We start from the raw sequence: 24216 nt of genomic DNA, 5'->3' as shown, positions 1-24216 counted from the left end.
TCGTAATGCATTGGTTGGAGAAATGTTTCAGATTGTTCCACTGTCTGGGTGTAAGTAAAAGGTTACTTTGCAAAGGGAGGGTGCAGACATCTGAATGGAAAGGCTCAAAAGTCTATTACAAATGTATTTAGGCTATTCTAGTGTCTAAATTGATTGAAGTCCACAAGGATTATATGTATTTGATTATGTCAGCAGAAAAGGGACAATAGTGTCGATAATAAACTTGTCTCATCTCCCTTGCCACCATCCAGTGACTTAGACTAGATGACCAATTTGTAGAGCATCTGCACTGTCCATAATTCTGAGCTCCTAGTTGCATGCCATTTCAACTCCCCTCCCGTTCCCACACCAACCTGTTTGTCCATGGCTTTCTTCACAGCCAAATGCAAACTGAAGGAACAACACCTCGTATTCTGTCTGGGGTAATCTACAACCCAATGGTGTAAACATTGAATTCTCCATGTTCAGGTAATTCATACCTTCTGTCTGATTCCCCCCCCCCCTCCTCTCCCCCCACCTTTCGCCCAACTTACTCTCTCCTTCCCATCTCTGATTCTCCCATTTATTGTCTCCTTTCCCAGACGCCGTCCCTCATTTTCATCCCCATCTCCCTCCTCTTTCCACCCACTTATTTCACACACATTTCACTTGCACTCTTTCCCTGCTCCCACATCTGCTTTTGCTTTTCATCTCTCCCACATGGACACTTTCCTTACTTATCACATCCCAGCACTGGCAGTCTTCATGTTCCTACTTATCACCTTCCAACAGCTGTCTCCATCTTCACGCTTCCCTCTCCTCCAACTGCCTTCTGTTTTGTTTTAATCACCTACCTACCTCTGCCTCCGAACTCCACACCTTCCCCTCACCTACCTGGCTCCATATGCCAGTCCTCCTTCAGCTCTCCCTGGTCCAACAATCACCTCTGGCTATATTGGCTACCCCCCCCCCCCCCCCCCCCCCACTCCCAGCAGGATTTCAAACCAAAACATCGACTATTCCTTCCATCTGCAGATGCCACTTGACCCACTGAGTTCATCCAGCAGATGCTATATTGCTCCAGTGCCGGCATATGGCAATGGCCTCTGTACATTTTTTTTTGTTAAGTTTAGAAATACAGCATGGGAACATCTGTAGTCCAGGTTGACCCATTCCCAGTAGTTCTGTTATCCCACTTTTGCATCCACTCCCTACGCAATTTCCCCCCTGGTCTCAGGGGAAACCTGCAAACTCCACACCGACAGCACCTGGTTCAGGATTGAACCCGGTTCTCTGGCATTGTGAGGCAGCAGCTCTACCAGCTGTGCCACTGGGCCAACTCTTTTGATCAACCCCAGGCTCGCTACAATCGTATCTCCCACACATATATTTCAATGCTAATGGGTAATATCCTGGAATCCTCTGCTTGTCTATAAGGGATATAATAATACATTTGCAAAGTTTAGATTAGTTTACAGATACAGTGTGGAAACAGGCCCTTTGGCCCTCCGAGACCGCACCGACCAGCGATTCACGCACATTAACACTATCCTACACACACTAAGGAACATTTACACTTGTACCAATCCAATTAATCTACAAACCCTTACATCTTTTGAGTGTGGGAGGAAACCGAAAATCTCGGAGAAAACCCACGGGGAGAACGTACATCTCCGTACAGACAGCACTTGTAGTCAAGATCAAACCCGGGTCTCTGGCGCTGCAAGCGCTGTAAGGCAACAACTCTACCGCTGCGCCACAGTGCCGCCCACGGGTTCAGCATTACCTGAGAGATCAGTGCACAGAATAAATAAACCAAGAAAAACACATATTAAGAAAATGTTTGCAATCTCCTTAATATTTATATGTATATCTATATTAAGGATTAAAGGACAAGGTATATATATGTACATATATATATATATACCTTAGGTACACAAAAAAGCTGGAGAAACTCAGCGGGTGCAGCAGCATCTATGGAGCGAATGAAATAGGCAACGTTTCGGGCCGAAACCCTTCTTCTATACCTTGTTCCTTAATCATTAAAGCAAATCCATTTTGTTCTAAAAATAAGGAAATGACTGCTGGCGGGGTCAATTTAATTGAACAACAACCACAGTTCAATCTTAGTTCTCCTGACATTTATAAACTGGTCAGCCTTGGCTCACCTTGTTTATGTAGTCATTACTGAACTGAACTACTGCCCTGACCTGTAAGCCATCTGTTATCCTGCATGTTGCAGCACTTAATCATCCATCAATGTGAAATATAACACCACTGCAGAAACATGTATGTGGGACCTGATTATTAGTTGATAATCCTTCACTATTGCTGGATCTTGAAGCTGTTTTTTCAGGTGTGCTACCATTTGATGGTATTTGCCATGACCTCCAACAATCTGACAATGGCACCATTTTGCAATCGTACAGTAACTTTCATGACGGCAACATCCCACAATGGTCCATAGTTGGTGGAATCAGTGTTTCGTAATTTTCAAATAATCGGATGCCACATACCATCCTTTTCCTAAATTTATGCAGTCGGACAGCTCCGTGCAGCTAAAGAAAAAGCATGAAGTGGGCATGCAGGCAACAGCTTCCAGCTGTGTCTGGTGATCTATGATGTTCCTTATTCAGGCTAGCTATTTATATTAGAACAGAAAATGTTGGAGTAACTCAGAGGGTCAGGCAGCATCTATGGATAGACAATGCAGCGGGTCGGACCCTTCTTCAGACTAAGAAGGTTCCTGACCCAAAACGTGCTCTATCCATGTCCTCCAGAGACGCTGCCTGATCCGCTGAGTTACTCCAGCATTTTGTTTTTAATGCAATATTCCAACATTTGCAGTTCCCTGTGTGTCTGTATGGCTGGCATGTACTTTGTTGGGTCAAAACTTCTGTTCCATACTGTAAATCTAGTTAAGTAACTGTTTTTGGAGTGTTCTTGATCTTTTATGGGTTTTGATGTTGAATCAACTTTTGGACAGTTTTATTCTGTATTTGAAGTCAAAGAAGGCTTTGTTTCTTTGTCATATCTACACAAACACTTCACATTTCTTGACCTAAACAAATGTTGAGTTCAATCTACAAAAAAAAAAAGCCGTTTTGTGTTCATTTTGGTTCCACAAGCATCTACTACCTCCACTAGCATGAGGTCGACCCACAAAAGGATCAAGGATAACAAAACTATGTTCCTTCTGATTAATAGGTAGATTGGGTGGTCAAAAAGGCGTTTGGCACATTGGCCTTCATCAGTATAGAAATTGCGAAGTTGTATAAGATGTTGGTGAAGCCACATTTAGAGTATTGTGTTCAGTTCTGGGCACCTTGTTATAGGAAAGATGTTGTCAAGCTGGAAAGGGTACAGAGAAGATTTACAAGGATGTTGCCTGGGCTAGAGGGTCTGTGCTATAGGGAGAGGTTGAGTGGGCTGGGACTCTATTCCTTGGATCATAGGAGGATGAGGAGTGATCTTTTTGAGGTGTATAAAATCATGAGAGGAATAGATCGGGTAGATGCACAGAGTCTCTTGCCCAGAAGAGGTGAATCGAGGACCAGAGGACATAGGTTCAAGGTGAAGGGGAAAAGATTTAATAGGAACCTGAGGGGTAACATTTTCACACAAAGGGTGGTGGGCGTATGGAACAAGCTGCAAGATGCGGTAGTTGAGGCAGGGACTATCCCAACATTTAAGAAACAGTTAGACAGGTACATGAATAGGACAGGTTTGGAGGGATATGGACCAAACGCAGGCAGGTGCGACTAGTTTTGCTTGGACATGTTGGCCGGTGTGCAAGTTGGGCCGAGGCGCCTATTTCCATGCTGTATCATTCTCTGACTCTATAATGCCAAAGCAAAGATAGACAGAAAATGCTGGAGTAACTCAGTGGGTCAGGCTGCATCTCTGGAGAAAAGGAGTAGGTGACGTTTCGGGTCGAGACCCTTCCTCAGACTGAGAGTCAGGGGAGAGGGATACTAGAGATATGAATAGGTACAGAACAATTCGGAGCCAGCAACGATAACTCAGGAAAGGTGGAGCCCACAATGGCCCACAGTTGGATGTGGACGAGGTGATAATGAAGGGATACGAATAGTGAAACTAGCAAGACGAGTAGAGTGAGGGAGGGACGGAGAGAGAGGGAATGCAAGGGTTACTTGAAATTAGGGAAATCAATATTCATACCGCTGGGTTGTAAGCTGCCAAAGTGATGTTTTTGACCCAATAGCTTCTGTTCAAATCTATAATCCAAATTTGGTTGTTAAAGGCTGATGAATATCTCTTGATTGAGAGTTGCACTGGTTACACCTCATGGGACTGTGCAGAGCCTCTTCAGCAAGTAATTGGCCAAGTAATGTTTCATGCTGAGTTTTGAATATTCATATAAAACTTATTTCTTTTGAGCTTCCTTCACTATTCTGATTGATCTATAACTGCTCCATTTGAAGCCAGATGATAGGAAGAAACAAATATATATTTCATACTATTACATTTCACAAACCACCTACCCTTGACATTCAATAGCATTACCATTGCTGAGTCCACACCGTCAATTTAGAGATATCATTTTGCTGGGTCTAATCCAGGAATTCCTTAACAGCGATGTGGGAGAACGTTCCCAAGAAAATACTGAGATTCAATAGACTAAACAATAGACAATAGGTGCAGGAGTAGGCCATTCGGTCCTTCGAGCCAGCACCGCCATTCACTGTGATCATGGCTGATCATCCACAATCAGTACCCCGTTTCTGCCTTCTCCCTACATCTTTTGACTCCGCTATCTTTAAGAGCTCTATCTCTCTTGAAAGCATCCAGAGAATTGGCATTCACTGCCTTCTGAGCCAGAGAATTCTACAGATTCACAATTCTCTGGTTTAAAAAGTTTTCCCTCATCTCCGTTCTAAATGGCCTGCCCCTTATTCTTAAACTGTGGCCCCTGGTTCTGAACTCCCCCAACATTGGGAACATGTTTCCAGTCTCTAGTGTGTCCAATCTAGCTTGTCCAGTCCTTTTATAATTTTATATGTTTCAATAAGATCCCTCCTCATCCTTCTAAAACCAGTGTATACAAGCCCAGTCGCTCCATACTTTCAACATATGACTGTCCCGCCATCCCGGGAATTAACTTTGTGAACCTTGGCTGCACTCCCTCAATAGCAAGAATGTCCTTCCTCAAATTAGGAGACCAAAACTGCACACAATACTCCAGGTGTGATCTCACCAGGGCCCTGTACAACTGCAGAAAGACATTTTTACTCCTATACTAAACTCCTCTTGTTATGAAGGCCAACATGCCATTCGCTTTCTTCACTGCCTGCTGTACCTGCATGCTTACTTTCAGTGACTGATGTACAAGGACACCCAGATGTCTTTGTACTTCCCCTTTTCCCATTCACCATTCAGATAATAATCTGCCTTCCTGTTCTTGCCACCCAATTGAATAACCTCACATTTATCCACATTAAACTGCATCTGCCATGCATCTGCCCACTCACCCAAGCTGTCCGTCACCTTGCATCCTCATAGCATCCTCCTCACAGTTCACACTGCCACCCAGCTTTGTGTCATCTGCAAAGTTGCTAATGTTACTTTTAATTCCTTCATCTAAATCATTAATGTATATTGTAAATAGCTGATCTTACCTCACAGCACCACTCACTTGCCCTCCACCTACATCCCTGAATTCTTTTTCAACCCCGACAATACATAGGCCAAACCCAACCATCATTTCATTGTCTGATAATGGATCATTTTCAACACTGATTCTTTCTGGGTCTTGACTACCATTTCAGATGCAGTCACTTGAAAGTTCTCATTGAGTCTTTATTGAGTAGATCCCATTTTCATAAGTTCATAAGTTATAGGAGCAGAATTAGGCCATTTGGCCCATAAAGTCTACTCAGCCATTCAATCATTGCTGAACTATCTTTCTCAACCCCATTCTCCTGCCTTCTCCCCATAACTTTTGACACATTTTTACTTCCAATATGAGAGTTCTCATGCAATAGCGTAATTGTCTCCTGTTTGTAATTCCTCTGCTCAATTGTTTCATTGCATTACTATAATACATTATAATAGCAGTTTACCATTGCATTATTGATGGTACCACAGTGTGTATTATGGGATATCACATCAAATGTAATAGCTACAAGTGTAAAGCGACTACCTAATATAAATGGATGCCATTTCCTACTCCCAATAGCTTCCTTCCTGATTTCTGCATAATTGTATTCCTTCTGAAAAGAGAAGTAAAAAGAATGGTCTCCTTATCCATCATCAGTTGCATGGCTTATAACTGCACCCGCACATTACTTGATGTTTCATATGCAAACCCAACTTGTCCCCAGTATTGCAATGAACATGGTGAATTTCACTTATCACATCAACACCAGCTCTGCTGCATTTTCATGCTTTACCACACTGAGATGCCCCGCCCTTTTCGTTACTGGCTGTATGTAGGCCATTGGTTTCAAGTTACAAACCAAAGCATCCAAGTTCCAATTTCAAAAATGCACAATAGCTTTGCCAGAACTCTGCATGGTAGACTTTTCAGGCATTCACCTGTCAGATTGTTAGGTTCCAACCTGAAAAGTCACCTGTTATTCTCTCCAAAGATGCTGGCTGACCCACCAGCACTATCTGTTCCAGCATCTGCAGTTCCTTCTTAAACACTTTGTATATTCCACTGCGTTATCTCTTCAAGGTATGCCTACCTTGAAGAAGTTCTCCTCTTCTCTCCGGATCCTTCGCTCCATAGATGCTGCTGCACCCGCTGAGTTTCTCCAGCTTTTTTGTGTACCACCAGCACTATCGTTCCTCTGGCACTATATGTTTTATTCAAGATTCCAGCATGTGTAGTTCCTTGTGCCTCATTCATTCTACATGCTTTTTCAACAACTGACAGAGTATTGTGAGAACCATAGCGAGATTGCGAAACAATAATGTGCAATCAATCACACATTAGTCCTGGGAACAACCACAGCTCTGCTATATTTTCAGGCTTGTGTGTGTTGGTGATGGCCTCTTATTCCCTTCACTGGTTGTCAGCTACGGACCACAACCTTCAAACTAAAACACACAACTTTGTGCTACAATGATACCTTTATTTCAATTTTGCATTGTACTCTTCTAAACTCTTGAACTCTTCTGCCAGGATCTTCTGTACTTTTGGCAATCAATGAGTTATCTTGGTTACATAAGCCATGATGCATTCCTTGCCTTATGCCAACAATTCTTGTTGAGTGAGTAGCAGACATTGCACACAGTCTATAGCTTGGTTTAGTGTGACTTTGTTATCAACACACAGTGGCACCATCTGGTTTAGGTTTAGGTCTGGACTGCCAAGATCGATATGGCCTGCTAACAAGCACACTGATTTGCACCACCCTATCTAATTCATTATCAAGTTGATGTCTTAGGATATGTTGGACTGTTCCAGGCTTGCAACAGACCAATTTGAATTTCAAAATTAAAATTAAAATTAAAACATTGCATGCGCTGGAAAGACATATGAAGGGTGCCCTTGGCCTGAAGAGTTAATTCTGTTTCTTTTCCCACCGATGCTTCTTGATGTGCAAAGTGTTTCAAACAGTTTCTGTTTTTATTTCAGATTGACATCTGGTCTGATGCAAGTGTGAGAATGTATCCTGTAATGCCAATGTAATCATCATATCCTTCCAACATTAAGCTGTGATTTGAAATGTCAATGCTGAGAATGTTTTCCGATCTAGCTTGAGTTTAGTTTACTTTGGAGATACAGCATGGAAACAGTCCCTTCAGCCCACCAAGTCCACGCTGGTTCACTCTGTATGGCTTTAAAACACGGTGGTACTTAAATGCCCATCCCCTTTGGGAGTACAAAGTTAAGAGTACACAGAGCATTTTGCTGCTGCTTATTTATTCTTCGATATCTATTGGAGTTTACAGTAAAATAAAATAATAAAAACCTGTTTCTTTAGAAATTTATATGTAGTACCGTTCTTTTGGATGCTATGTGTCTGAAAATCAACTTTTTCTGGAATAGATTACAGAGATTCTGTATATAAAGATATTTCTCTTGAACTTCTATAGGTGCACAGTAGAGAGCACACTGACTGGTTGCATTGTGGCCTGGTTCAGCAACTTGAACATTCCAGGAGCGGAAAAGACTGCAAAAAGTAGTGAACACTGCCCAGTCCATCACTGGCTCTGACCTCCCGACCATCGAAGAGATCTATCAAAGTCGCTGCCTCAAAAAGGCAGCCAACATCATCAAAGACCCACACCATCCTGGCCACACACTCATTTCACCATTGCCATCGGGAAGAAGGTACAAGAGCCTGAAAACTGTAACGTCCAGGTTCAGGAACAGCTTCTTCCCTACAGCCATCAGGCTATTAAACACAGCAACAAATGAGCTCTGAACTACAACAGACTATTATTATTATTGCACTATATTTGTTTGTTTATTGAGTACGTGTGCATGTGTATATATACACACTGAACTTTCTTTCTCCCGTTATATACTATGTTTACATATTCTGTTGTGCTGCAGCCAGCAAGAATTTCATTGTCCTATCTGGGTCATATGACAATACAACATTCTTGACTCTTGACTTGACATGCACCAACCCCTCACAATTTGCTCAAGGCTAAAGATAGATGCCTTGTACACCGACCCCATTTGCCATTTGCGTAACTACCACCCAATTACTTGTGCCTTCTCACGTTTTAGTTCTCTCTCCCTGTCGCTGTTCCCAATATTCCTTACAGAGCTCTCACCGATCCCAACCTCTGAAATTATTTGCAGAGCCCCTTCCTAAACTCTAGTTCTTGCCTCCATAACCCCTTGCCATGAATTTCAGTGAATAGTCATCCGTTCGCTCTCCCTTACCCCAACTGCAGCCCCGACACTGACCTTAATCATAGATGGGATCATTTCAAGAGTGAAAACATACAAGATAGTCACAAAAATCTGGAGTAACTCAGCGGGATAGGCAGCATCTCTGGAGAGAAGGAACGGGTGACGTTTCGGGTCGAGACCCTTCTTCAGACTGAAGAAGTCCCTATTCCTTCTCTCCAGAGATGCTGCCTATCTCGATGAATTACTCCAGCTTTTTATGTCTATCTTCGGTTTAAACCAGCATCTGCAGTTGTTTCCTACACATGAAAACGTACAAGGTTCCCTCTATAGGCCTTAAGGTTGTGTCTGATCTATTTCTGCTCCCAGTTCTCATGGTCTTATAGTCCTGTGATCATTGCAGCACCATGACCATAATCAAAATTAATGTATGCATAGAAACATAGATACTAGGTTCGGATGTAGGCCATTCAGCCCTTCAACCAAGCACCGCCATTCAATATAATCATGGCTGATCATCCACAATCAGTACCCCGTTCCTGCTTTTCCCCCATATCACTTGAGCCTTTAGCCCTAAGAGCTAAATCTAACTCTCTCTTGAAAACATCCAGTGAATTGGCCTGCACTGCCTTCTGTGGCAGAGAATTCCACAGATTCACAACTCTCTGAGTGAAAAAGTTTTTCCTCATCTCATTTCTAATGGCCTACCCCTTATTTTTAAACTGTGACCCCTGGTTCTGGACTCCCCCAATATCGGGAACATGTTTCCTGCATCTAGCCTGTCCAATCCTTTAAGAATTGTATATGTTTCTATAAGATCTCATCTTATCTTTCTAAATTCTAGTGAATACGAGCCCAGTGGACCCATTCTTTCATCATAGGTCAGCCCCGCCATCCCGGGAATTAACCTGGCGAATCTACGCTGCACTCCCTCTATAGCAATAATGTCCTTCCTCAAATTAGGAGACCACAATTGCACACAATACTCCAGGTGTGGTCTCACCAGGGCCCTGTACAACAGCGGCAGGACCTCCTTGCTCGTAAACTCAAATCCTCTCACAATGAAGGTCAACATGCCATTAGTTTTCTTCACTGCCTGCTGTACCTGCATGCTTACTTTCAGACTCTGATGTACAAGGACACCCAGGTCTCATTGCACCTCCTTTTTTCCAAATCTGACACCATTCAGATAAAAATCTGTCTCACTGTCTTGCCACCAAAGTGGATAACCTCATATTTATGCACGTTATACTGCATCTGCCATGCTTCTGCCCACTCACCCAACCTGTCCACGTCACCCTGTAGCCTCATAACATCCTCCTCGCAGCTCACACTGCCATCCAGATTTGTATCATCTGCAAACTTGGAAATGTTACATTGAATCCCCTTGTCTAAATCATTAATATATATTTTAAATAACTGGGGTCCCATCACCGAGCCTTGCGGCACCCCACTAGTCACTGCTATGAACATCTAGTGCACTGTTGAATACACCACAATATACAGATATACCTGAATGAGAGATGTCATGGTACATCACAAGACGGATCACTGGATGAAGCAGGATTTTGAACAGAGTAACGTGTCCCATTTAGGAATGAGTGTTAGCAAATTAATGGGTCTGAATTTTGTCAAAATTTCAATCTCTACATTGTTTCTTGCAATTACATTTTTAAATTACAATCGATAATGGATAGATATGATACACAATAACTGCTCATTAGGATGCTCACATCCATCTAATGTGTTTTTGAAGGCTTTATAATACTGATTATGCATTAAATCTGGCCTGATCTGGTTAACGTCCGATCTATTAAATACACAATTAAAATAATTTGAAATGAAATAGCAATGAAGTTCCATCAGATGATGATAATAACAATGTTGCTGAAGATGTTGAGGGAGATGCTGATTAGTACTTCCCTGTCATTGAATTGAATTTAACTGAGCTTAGTTTAATACTTGTATTGAAGAGTACTCTTATTTAAATTTAAATGGAATCTGGAGGCAAAGGCAATATATCCAATTTCTGTTTATGATCTGCATTGTATTTGACTTCTTAATTTCAAGTATACTCGAACATGATTCTGTTGTTTACATGAATAATGTTGCATATAAACCGCGTCTGCCTTTGGCACTACTGAGGGATGCCACTGGCCTTGAATGAAAAGAGTAATGTTGATATTTAAAAACCCATTCGTTTCAAATTAACAATCAAGGAAAACACTAAAGTTTGCTTTAGGTTAAAAGCTTGATGGACACATGATTGCAAATAGAGAGTTTGTGTATGATTACTGATCGACCATGAAGTAATACATTGGAGTCAGGCTATTCATGTAGGTCACGGCAATGGACAACACTAAAATATATTCAAACAGGATTAGATGAACAATGTTCAACTTTCATCTCATTCCAAATTCCAGGTGAAATGCATATGCGCTAACTGCTTGCAAGGCCTCTCCTGATTGTACAGGATTAACAATCTCATCAGGAATGCTGGCTCCATCCTGGGGGTGGAGTTGGATTCATGGGAGGTGGTCGTGGAGGGGAGGAAGCTCCTCAAACTGCAGAGCTTCCTGGACAATACAGCTTATCGACTCCATAACACACTGGTCAACCTGAGGAGTACCTCCAGCAACAGACTGGTTCCACCAAGATGCAGGACAGAACACCACAGGAGATCCTTTTTCCCTGTGGCTATCAAACTGTACAACTCCTCCCCCTTCTGTCGTGGGGTAGACTGACTCCCCCTCCCCTCCCCTCCCCAATCCTTTCCACTCGTCACGTTAATTTCATGTTTGATGTATTTTGTGTTTTATGACTGTTGGCAGATCAATTTCCCTCATGGGGTAAATAAAGTTATATTGTGTCGTATCGTATCAATTATGGAAATCCCTGCAATGGATATAGTGCATATGAGAACATTCAAGGCCTTGCAAAATTTACTTCTGATGTGAGTCGGGTAGAGAACTGATTGCACTGAACTGATTGCACTGGTGCAGACATCCACCCATTTGTAGAACAAGCAGTAAAAATGATTAATATAAAAGGACACCTGTCAGAATATGGCCATGAAGCAAAAAGGAATGGATCACATGGTTTCTGGATAGTGAATCTGGGGAAAAGTTTCCACTGACAAAATTTAAATGACTGTCAGAAACAGGGAAGTTTGTTTTGGAGTGGAGAAGGCATATGTGCACATTGTCAGCATGACAAACAAGTGTAAAATGAGTCAAAGAAAGAGACCTTGACATGGTAAGCATCTAGCCACTGCAATGTTTAGCCAAATGAATCATCTACACAATCTATTGGCTTTATCATTTTCTAAAGGCCGTACACTTAATTAGTTGTTTGACTTGAAATCCCATTTAATATTTTAAGATGCACTGCTGGGGTATTGATGATCATCTAATGTTGCTGCATGCACACAGCATTTGCTCAAGAACAAGGGATTGGTCAGAAGACCAGGAACTGAAATACTTGCAAGCACAATTTAAGACTAAGATATCAACTGATCATTGCACATTCACTATATTTATGCAAATGAGTCAAAATTAAGGAGGTATCCTCTAGAGATGTGGTATTGATTTCCAAAAGAATTTTGAATAATCTTGTTACCTCCTTCAGTGAATTCCATAGAGATAAATCAACTACATCACCAAGGAGATCCATCAGGAATTGAAACAAAAACAGCAAATATTTAGTTTGGAGGTAAAGTCCCTTCGGCCCACCGAGTCCATGCTGACCATCAATCACTGGTTCACAGGAGTTCAAAATTATTCCACTTTCCCATGCACTCCCTACACACTTGGTGCAATTTTGTAGAGGCCACTTAACCTACAAACTGCATGTCTTTCGGATGTGGGAGGAAACCAGAGCACTTTGAGAAAACCCAGCTGCTCTCATGGAGAATGCCCAAGGTCAGGATCTGATGCGGGTCTCTGGTGCTGTGAAACAGTAGCTCTACCGGCTGCATCACTATGCAGTTGGGATGCAATATGAGGGAAGGGAAGAGCCAGCAGTCATTGGAAGAAGTGAAGGCCCTCATTAAACTGATGTTATAATTTGTTCATGTTGTCATGTTGGCAGCTCTCCACCAATAAGTTCTTACAGTAGGAAAATGGTTATTCCAGGCTGTAATAAATGAAATTATTATTGCCTTTCTGCCCGAAGAGCACAGCTACTTTGAAGCTGTAACTAATCATTCTGACAAGGAGAATTATTGTTATTGGGGCTTGACATTGTACACATTCACAAGTTTGGAAATGGTGCAGATTTATCGCTTTGAAATGAATGAGTGCCCCTGATTATTGCTTAAATAAAATTATTCTTTCACAACCAAAAATGTTGCTGTTTTTCTAAAGGAATCACCTTATTGATATTTGTTTCTTACCATGGGATTCAACGTTACAGGTCAACGATGAATTGATTAAAATTGTTTAGAATTTTTTTTATTACTGGACAATAAATTCCACAAAGCCTCAAAAGACTTATAGCAATGGATAATTAAGAGTTGATATGCATGAAAACTGCAGCATCAAAATGTCTTAAATCAGTTTGTAACGATTGAATTCAGTTTCTCAAATAACCATAACCTTTTTTTAAACCAGAATGTCTGAATATATGGATGAGCTAATCAGAGGAAATGGGGCAGCCAATCTATTAAATTAATTATGACCTTGAGGGAAGGTTTAGATGCTCCTTCCCACTTCCTATTATTCAATTGCCTGAACCAAGGACTACTTACTCAGGCAAGTGGGTGATCAAAGGACTCCCCATCTTCATGGGCCATAAATCACCTTGCACCCATTCCGTGGAAAGATTAAAATTCAAGAAAGGACACAAAGTGCTGGAGGAATTCAGCGTGTCAGGCAGCATCTTTGGGAGAACATGGATAGGGGATGTTTCCGGTCAAGACCATTCTTCACATTGATTTGGAGGGAGGGAGGGGGGTGGGGTATGACCCGAACCTTCACCTATACATGTTCTCCAGATATGCTGCATGACCCGCTGAGATACTCCGACACTTTGTGTATTAGCCTTATCTGCTTTTCCCTGTTTTTACATGGTGATTAAAATAGTTGTAGCCTGAAAAGGAAAAGTCTCGAAATGAAAACCCCTAGATCGTATTAGTCATTAATATCTCCCCATATCTTCACCGTCATGATTTGACTAAAGCTTGAATTGAATTCAGATGTAAATGTAACCTACTTGCTACAATCGCCAACTAATCTCAGAGTGGCGCTCAGTCATGAAGATCTCTCCAGTCTTCATCAATGCCTGGTTCATTTATTAAGATTAACCTTTGAGATTTGAAGCTTTTAGGCTTTCAAAGAGTTTTATAATGTGACTGAGTTATTTTCCTGAAACCCACATCTTTTTGCGCAGTTTGTATGAAAGAACAGCAGATGCTGGTTTAAATCGAAGGTAGACACAAAATGCTGGAGTAACTCAATCTTTTTGCACGGTTATGTATAGCAGGAAACACTGAGCAAAATCAATCTACTTAAACTGGGCTGGAAAGCAATGCTCAGTGATAAATCATGAAAAGGAAGCTTCTTCGGAAATAACGTTGACAATTTTAGAAGCCATATCCTCTCAATAATTCTGAATCCTATGTTACAGCCTTTTTTATTCCATGGTCGAGATATACATTACACCTAGGAAGAAAGGTGAACAATATCTTTATTTCAGCTTGCTAAACAATTCAGCACCACTCTAGGACACCCTGACGGAGGCCAGAAGAGCAGCTGAAAACAATTGAATATTTAGCCTGCGGCCAAGAGATCAGGTGGGATCGTGGATGCCTCATCAAACAGAAGTGACTCCATTCTGTGAAACGAGGAGAGTTGAATCAAAACAAAGTGCTGGAGGAACTAAATGGGTCAGGCAGCATCTGTGGAGGGAAAGGGACAGGCAATGTTTTGCGTCGGGACTTTTCTTCATTTATTGAGAGGATGTAGTTTCTAAAATTAAAGGAAAATTATTTTGGTAATTTTCATGATATATTGTTGATCATTGCTGTTGTAACCCAGTTTATGTAGATAAATATTTCTCATCAGTATGAAAAAAGGTTCAAACTGGAACACCTATCCACTTCATTCCACAAATTCTGTCTGACCAGCTGATTTCCTTCAGCATTTTGTTTATTTGCTCAAGATTTCAGGATCTGCAGCCTCTTGTCGCTCCAGATTTGGATCACTGTTCTCCACTCATGTATCTAGCTAAATAACTACACTCTCTAGAATATCTGCAACAGGGTCATCACATGATTCAAGCATCGCTAATGGCTTGTATAAATATCTATATGCACCTCACGCATACATACACTTCCCATGTCATTTTGCAAATTGGTCAAAATTATAGACACCCAGTTTTAAGAAAGGAAATAAAATAATAGGGTTGTTTATAACAGTGCAGTAACAATTGTGGGCCGAAGGATCTGTTCTTGTGTTGTACTTTTATAATAATGTATTAAAATTGAACATAATGAGGCTGGGGTTGGGTCGTCCTTGACTCACACACCCATCAGAGCTGTGCCGTCAATGGACATAAATGCTTTCCCGAGATTAGAGACTGGGCTAACTGTGACTTGCCTACTGATCTGATTCCAAAGGCAGCTAATGAATGGATTTAACACGTTTGCGAGTGGGCATTTGTGTTCTCCTTCAAACAGTGCTTGAAGGGGAAATGACCCATAAAATCGGAATCAGTCAATGCAGATGTAGAAAGATAATCTAAAGTTATTAAAAACATCTGGCCGCGTTAATATAATGCATTAATATACGTAACTTCGTCTCTCAGCCCTTGTTTGCGATGTGCGTTATGTATGGTTCATACAAACCTCAAGCTGTAGAGGACTGTGCCGTCTGGGTGGAGGCGAATCATACGGTTCTTCACTGTCACGCCGTGCACAAATGATTTCTTGTCATTAATGAAATAGGTGTCGGGAACCCAAAGCTGATCAGCCACCCTGTTGTCTAAGGTGAGGTTCAGAGGTATTCCAGAGTAAGATAGCCGCTTATCTCTCCACGACTGCTGGAAGTACATTGTCAGAGTGTAATCCTGTGAAGAAAACAAAAAGGACATTGTGTTATTTAACTCTTAAAGAGGTAGGGTTTTTTTCATCTCTCACCTCTCTCATCATGACCTGACATTTACAGTGTGCACTTAGAGAATAAAAAACTACCCATAAAGGTCAATTTAATATTACTCCTGGTGGAATAGTAAGCAGCCAGGGGTCACTCCAGCAACATTCACTGCTTCTGTATCACTAGGATGTAACAAGCTGCTCACAGACCTCTTGTTCTTCTAAAACGCCTTTTCACATTTTAAATTAAAACGTAGTGTGTATTTGAATATTCGTTTCATTCATAATGCATGGTGGAGCAAATGTACCTAGGGATCTGTAAGAAGCTATCTTGTCAAGGAACATAATGGGATGAATTTTGTTCTTTGGTCCCAGAGGAGTTGTTATCTTTGTTGTCATTTCATGCATCACCGATCAAGTTCCTCATAAAGTTTCAAGGCTAATGAGGGCAAAATCATGCATTGGTCCTGGCTTGACATCTGAGAGGCTCGTCAATGCAGATCCAGGATCAATGGATTCAGTAGCTCACTAGCTATGGAGAGAAGGCTGCATAGTAACGATATCAAATGCCAACGAGTGTTCATGGTGAAATCCGTTCAGAAGTAAGACAAAGGGGGGAAAAAGGAATTAAAGTCACTTACTATCGCAGGTTTGTTCCTCTATCCTTTTTGTTTAAATTTACTACATTTATCTTTCATTCCCCTCTTATCAGTATTCAGCTTTATAATATATTCTCAATAGCTCCCTTCTTACTTCTTAATGCCAGAGCAATTATAACTTTCCAAATAGAGTTGAGAATGTGCAGAATGTTCAGGAACATATAAACTCACTCTCTTAGTTAAGTCCGTTTCACCTTCAAAATGACAGTAATTGCAAGTGTGGGAAGTGGGTACAAAGCTTTGGTATATCATAGAATGATGCTTTTGAAAGAGACAAATGGTGCAGCAACTTTAATAAGAAATGAGTGGCACGGTGCAGCGGTAGAGTTGCTGCCTTGCAGCATCGGAGACCCGGTTCAATCCCGACTATGGGTGCTCTCTGTACGGAGTTTGTACGTTCTCCCTGTGACCGCGTGAGTTTTCTACCAAATCTTTGGTTTTCTCCCACACTCCAAAGACAAACAGATCTGTAGGTTAATTGGCTTGGGTTTATATACTTGGTATGTATAAATTGTCCCTAGTGTGTGTAGGCTTGTGTTAATATGCGGGGATCACTGGTTGGTGCGGACTCGGTGGGCCAAAGGGCATGTATTCACGTTGCATCTCTAAACTAAACTAAACTAAACTAAACGAAATCTTACTAGATATTGCAGATAAAATTCCAAAGAAATGTTCCACCTCCATGCTTATTAACATTTAAAAGCCAAGATTGGAAAATGTCCTTTATAGAGTTGTTTACATCATTAATGATCATTATTGTACACTGATAATGATCTGGAGTTGTACCATGTGGAAAGGTGGTTAGTGTCCATTTAGCAAGAACCTTTGGATACAGGCTGGCGGATCAGGCAGCCTCTGTGGAGAAAAGGGATAGGTGATGTTTCAGGTCGAGGCCCTTCTTTAGACACGAAACTGGTCTTGACCCGAAACGTCACCTATTCCTTTTCCCCAGAGGTGCTGCCTGACTCGCAGGGTTACTCCAGCTTTTTGTATCTCTCCTTTGTTAATGTTGTTATGTGACACTACATTGATGAATAATTGAAATCTTGTACTGAACAATCTTATACGATATGATACAAGACACTAGAACTTTATTTATCCCAGGAGGGAAATTGATCTGCCACAATATACATAAAAAACAAAATACATGAAACATGAAATTAAAGTGATGAGTGGGAAGGCTTGAGGGATGTGCAAAATGGGGGGGGGGGGGGGGTTAGGGTAATCAGTCTCAGTCTACACCATGACAAAAGGGGGAGGAGTTGTAAATAGGATAGTCACAGGGAAGAAGGATCTACTGCAGCGTTCTGTACTGCATCTTGGTGGAACCAGTCTGTTGCTGAAGTCACTCCTCAGGTTGACCAGTGTGTCATGGAGGGGGTGAGCTGTATTGTCCAGGATGCTCCGCCGTTTGAGGATCATCCTCCCCTCCAAGACCACCTCCCATGAATCTAACTCCGCCCCCAGTACGGAGCCAGCCTTCCTGATGAGCTTGGCACCCGCAGCCTTCGTCCAGCTGCCCCAGCACACGGCAGCGAAGAAAACGGCACTGGATACCACCGATTGGTAGAACATTTGCAGCATCTTACTGCAGACATTGAAGGAGCGGTGCCTTCTCAAAATGTACAGCCGGCTCTGTCCCCTCTTGTACAGGGCCTCAGTGTTCCTGGACCAGTCCAGTTTACTGTCCAGGTAAACTCCAATGTATTTTTACTCCCTGGCAAACTGCACATCCACACCATTGATGGAGACAGGGGACAGGGGTGTTCCTCTCCTCTTAAAGTCCACCACCAACTTCTTAGTCTTGTCAGTGTTGAGCTGCAGGTGATTCAGCCCACACCACCCAACAAAGTCGTTGACTACACCTCTGTATTCAGCTTCCCTCCACTCACTGATGCAGCCCACAATTGCAGAATCATCTGAAATATTCTGCAATTGGCAGGAGTCCGAGTTATATCTGAAGTCTGAGGTGTAGATGGTGAACAGGAAGGGAGAGAGCACCATCCCCTGTGAGGCCCTTGTGTTGCTCACAACCATGTCCGAGTCACAGTTCTGTAGCTTGACATATTGTGGTCGTCCAGTCGGGTGGTTGGTGATCCAGGACACCAATGGAGCATCCACCCGCATCTTCGTCAGTTTGCTCCCTAGCAGTGCAGGCCGGATGGTGTTAAAAGCACTGGAGAAGTCAAAAACATGACTCTCACAATGCTTCCCGGCTTATCCAGGTGAGCATAGGAAAACTGGAGCAGGTGGATGATGGTGTCCTCAACCCCCATCTTTGTTTGGTAAGTGAACTGCAGGGGGTCCAGGTAGGGTTTAACCTTGGTCTAACACAATGTCTATGTGTTAGACATTGAGATTTTCCCTTTATGGAAATCGTATAACCCAAGATCTCTCTGCTCTACAAAAATCCCCAGAGCCCTGCCATTCACTATGTAGTCCTGCCCTTGTTAGACTGCTCAAAATGCAATACCTTGCACATCTCTATATTAAATTCTATCAACCATTCCTCAGCTCACATGCCCAACCGACTGCTGCAATTTTTGACAACCATCTTCACTATCTACAATACCATCCACTTTAGTGTCATCTGCATGTTCTTGTAAGCCATGTTCTCTTCCTTCTTGTTCCTGAAATTTGCTTTGAATTTTTTTATGCCTTTGGTCCATCAGCAATTGCGGCATCTGGTTATGGCTCACCCAATCTTTTCCAGCCATATGATGGCTCTTGCACTGATGCCAGAGTGGCTGCAGAAACATTAGCATCTACTTCTGACTATGGCACTCATTTGCTCCATGTTGCCATGTCGTTCATCATGGTCACATTTATTACCATTGCCACAAGTTATCAATCTTTTTTTTTAAAAGCTGACCTTCCTCGTAACGCAGGACAATCTATGAAACGTCATTCACATTATAACTTTCCAAATAGAGTTGAAGAAGGTGCAGAATGTTCAGGAACATATAAACTCACTCTAATAGTTAAGTCAGTCTCACCATCAAAATGACAGTAATTGCAAGTGTGGGAAGAGGGTACAAAGCTTTGGTATATCTTTGAATGATTCTTTTGAAAGAGACAAATAGTGCAGCAACACTAATAGGACATCGTATTAGTTCTTGCAGATGAAATTCCAAAGAAAATTTCAACCTTCATGCTTATTAACTTTTAAAAGCCAAATTGGAAACGTTCCATTATTGAGTTTTTTACATTGTTAATGATAATTATTGTACACTGATAATAATCTGGAGTGTACCATGTGAAAAGGTGGACCACTCCCACTTCTTTCTGTTGAGGCCTGGGAATTCCCAGTCCTTCTGTTGAGGCCTGGGAATTTCAGTTGGCCAGGGATCAGCCTTAAAGGTAGGACCACTGATGCACCCAACCAATTAAAATGCTAAAGTAGTAATAGTAACACTAAAGAGTCTGAAGAAGGGTCTCGACCCGAAACATCACCTATTCTATCTTTAGTCATATCATATTGGAAATTGAGATATTAGAATTTTTGTGTCATTTTCATCATAATATTTTGAAATTATGTGATCCATTTTTAGTTCTGTTTTACTTTGTATTAGTATTTCACATTTATGACCACTATTATAGTAGCTACACAAATTAATAACAATATTCTAGATTTATTGGACAGGAAATATTATACTTGTTTGTGTCCAATCCATTGCAAAATGTGGTTTAGGTAATGTTGTTGCTTTCTATCAGAGTTAATTATTTGCACTATGCCCTGGAAATGGACACTAAACCACCAATATTATTACCACATCAGTCTGATGAAGGGTCTTGACCCGAAACATTGCCTATTTCCTTCGCTCTATAGATGCTGCCTCACCAGCTGAGTTTCTCCAGCATTTTTGTCTACCTTCGATTTTCCAGCATCTGCAGTTCCTTCTTAAACATCATATGTCAGCCACTTTCTACCAAACCATTCATCTAGGCCTGAGACATGACTGGTGAGTGAAACTTTGACAACATTGTTGGAGAAAGAGAATTAGGTGTGGGTTGTGCATGCCGAATGGGCAGATTCAGAAGACAAACAATTTCAAACAGTTATAACCTTCAGATCAGGAAGGTGATAACAAATAGATTGAGCCAAGGCTGGGGGAATGGCAGATACCAGACATAATTTTAAGTAGAGTATACGTAGAAAAGAACTGCAGATGCTGGTTTAAATCAAAAGTCAACACAAAATGCTGGAGTAACTGAGCGGGACAGGCTGACAATAGACAATAGACAATAGGTGCAGGAGTAGGCCATTCGGCCCTTCGAGCCAGCACCGCCATTCAATGTGATCACGGCTGATCATCTCCAATCAGTACCCCATTCCTGCTTTCTCCCCATATCGCCTGACTGCTATCTTTAAGAGCCCTATCTAGCTCTCTCTTGAAAGAGAACTGGCCTCCACCACCCACTGAGGCAGAGAATTCCACAGACTCACAACTCTCTGTGAGAAAAATTGTTTCCTCGTCTCCGTTCTAAATGGCCTACCCCTTATTCTTAAACTGTGGCCCCTGGTTCTGGACTCCCCCAACATCGGGAACATGTTTCCTGCCACTAGCATGTCCAAGCCCTTAACAATCTCATATGTTCCAAAAAGATACCCTCTCATCCTTCTAAACTCCAGAGTGTACAAGCCCAGCCACTCCATTCTCTCAGCATATGACAGTCCCGCCATCCCGGGAATTAACCTTGTAAACCTACGCTGCACTCCCACAATAGCAAGAATGTCCTTCCTCAAATTAGGGAACCAAAACGGCACATAATACTCCAGGTGTGGTCTCACTGGGGCCCTGTACAACTGCAGAAGGTTCTCTTTGCTCCTATACTTGACTCCTCTTGTTATAAAAGTCAACATGCCATTCGCTTTCTTCACTGCCTGCTGTACCTGCATGCTTACTTTCATAGACTGATGAACAAGGACCCCCAGATCAAATTGTACTTCCCCTTTTCCCAACTTGACGCCATTTAGATAGTAATTTGCCTTCCTGTTTTTGATACCAAAGTGGATAACCTCACATTTATCCACATTAAACTGCATCTGCCATGCACCTAATAATAATAATAATACATTATACTTATGGGCGCCTTTCAAGGACTCTCAAGGACACCTTACAAAATTTAGTAAACAGATTACAAAACATGTAAGCGGAATGAAACAAAACAAAAAAAAACAAAAAAAAAAAAACAAATAGTAAAGACATCAACAATACACAATTCAAAGAGAGAGCAGCGGCAGCTAATCGCGCCAGCGTTCACTCTCCCTTCTGGCAGCCATCTTGGAAACGGAACAACAAGAATCTTCAACACAAAAACATCCCCCCACAATGGTTTCCACCATGAGGGAAGGCACAATGTCCAGTCCCCAGCCCCAGTTCACCCATAGTCGGGCCCATTGAGGCATCCACAGTTGCCTCTACGGAGGCCCGATGTTCCAGGCCGTTCTCACCGGGTGCTGTTGCTCACAGCGGCTTGGGACACTTGGAACGGCCGCTTCCCTACCGGAGACCGCGGCTTCCGAAGCCGACAAGGCCGCGACGGTTGGAGCTCCACCACTGACGATCTCATCGAGAGATCCTAGGCTCTCGATGTCAAAGACAGCGCCGCCACCCGCAGCTGCCCGCTCCACAGACCCGCAGCTCCGCGATGTCACTCTCGGCGGTCTCAGCTCACCAGAGCTCCAGCGCGGCGACCAAGGCAAGGCATCGCCCGCTCCGCTCCGCGGCAGCGCTCCAGCGCTGTGCCGCCACCGAAGCCGAAGGTGCTGGGCGGTCCCTCAGGAAAACGCCGCTCCAAGCCCGCTGGTAGGCCGCGAGGACGGGGCGACGGTGCAGCCCGGAGAAAAGCTGCCTCTCCGACCAGGTAGGGACCTAGAAAGTAGTTTCCCCCTCCCCCCCCTCCCTCCCCCCACATAAAAAAGTCTAGACCTCCTAAAAACAAAACACAAAACTCACTAAAAATTAAGGAAAAGAGTGAAAAAGACGGACAGCTGCTGGCTAGGCAGCCGTGCCCCAAGATGGCGCCCCCTCCTGGCTTTTCTCCGGACTGCACCATCGACCCGTCCTCGTGGCCTACCAGCGGGCTTGGAGCGGCGTTTTCCTGTGGGACCGTGCCCCAAGATGGCGCCCCCATCTGCCCACTCCCCCAACCTGTCCAAGTCACCCTGCATTCTCATAGCATCCTCCTCACACACTGCCACCCAGCTTTGTGTCATCTGCAAATTTGCTAATGTTACTTTGAATCCCTTCATCCAAATCATTGCTGTATATTGTAAATAGCTGCGGTCCCAGCACCGAGCCTTACGGTACCCCACTAGTCATTGCCTGCCATTCTGAAAGGGACCCGTTAATCCTCACTCTTTGTTTCCTGTCTGCCAACCTATTTTCCAGACAGGAATTGGTTGGAGAAGGAATGGGTGAAGGAATGGGTGACATTTCGGGTCGAAACCCTTTCAAACTAGTGGTTTGGGATAAGGGAAACAAGAGATATAGTCAGTGATGTGGACAGATTAAGAACAATGAATGAAAGATATGCAAAAAGTAACGATGATAAAGGGAACAGGTCATTGTTAGCTGTTTGAGGGTGAAAATGAGTAGCTAGTGTGACTTGGGTGGGGAAGGGATAGAGACGGAGGGAATGCCGTGGCTACCTGAAGTGAGAGAAATCACTATTGATACCACTGGGCTGTAAACTGCCCAAGCGCAAAAAAGAGATGCTGTTCCTCCAATTTGCATTTAACCTCACTCTGACAATGGAGGAGACTTAGGACCGAAAGGTCTGTGGAGGTATGGGAACTAGAATTAAAGTGTCTAACAACCGGGAGACCAGGTAGGTTCAGGCGGGTTGAGTGAAGGTGTTCCGCAAAACGATCACCCAGCCTGTGTTTGATCTCGCCGATGTATAAGAGTCCACATCTTGAACAACGGATACAGTAGATGAGGTTGGAGGAGGTGCTAACCTCGGCCTAACCTGAAAGGACTGTCGGGGTCCCTGGACAGTGTCAAGGGAGGAGGTATAGCGACAGGTGTTGCATCTTCTGCTGTTCAGGTGAGGGAGTGGTTTGAATGGGAAGGGATGAGTTAATGAGGTAGTTGTGGAGGGAACAGTCTTGGTGGAAGGAGGAAAGGGGTGGAGATGGGAAAATGTGACTAGTGGTGAGATCCTGTTGGAGGTGGTGAAAATTTTGGAGGATTATGTGTTATATGCGACTGCTGATGGGGTGGTAGGTAAGGACTAGAGGGACTGTCTCTGTTGCAACTAGGGGGATGGGGAGCAAGGGCAGAGCTGTAGAGTACCGAGGAGACACGAGTGAGGACCTCATCTATGATGCGGGAGTGGAACCCTCATTCCCTAAAGAATGAGGACATCTCAGATGTCCAAGCATAGTAGACTCATCTTTGGCGCAGATGCGGCATAGACGGAGGAATTGGATATAATCTTTGGATAGGGGATAGAATCTTTGCAGGAAGCAGGTTGGGAACAAGTGTAGTCGAGATAGTTGTGGGAGTCAGTTGGTTTGCAATAGACATCAGTCAATAGTCTATTTCCTGTGATGGAGACTGTGAGATCAAGAAAGGGGAGGTGTCGGAGATGGTCCAAGTAAATTTGAGTTGGTGAAGTCCATGAGTTCTGCATGGGTGCAGGAG

General features: G+C 42.9%; 1 protein-coding gene across 1 annotated transcript in view; it reads right to left on the bottom strand.

Moving 5' to 3' along the window:
• The window catches only part of gabrb1 (gamma-aminobutyric acid type A receptor subunit beta1), a 288316-nt gene that overhangs the window by 120619 nt on the left and 143481 nt on the right, over positions 1-24216 (bottom strand). The window contains exon 4 of the mRNA XM_033028072.1: positions 15660-15880. Within this exon, the coding sequence (XP_032883963.1) occupies positions 15660-15880 (221 nt within the window). The remainder of the gene's footprint in view (positions 1-15659; positions 15881-24216) is intronic.

Source organism: Amblyraja radiata, chromosome 1 (assembly GCF_010909765.2).
Source record: "Amblyraja radiata isolate CabotCenter1 chromosome 1, sAmbRad1.1.pri, whole genome shotgun sequence".
Taxonomy (NCBI): Eukaryota; Metazoa; Chordata; class Chondrichthyes; order Rajiformes; family Rajidae; genus Amblyraja; species Amblyraja radiata.
This window is presented reverse-complemented; position numbering and strand designations above follow the sequence as displayed.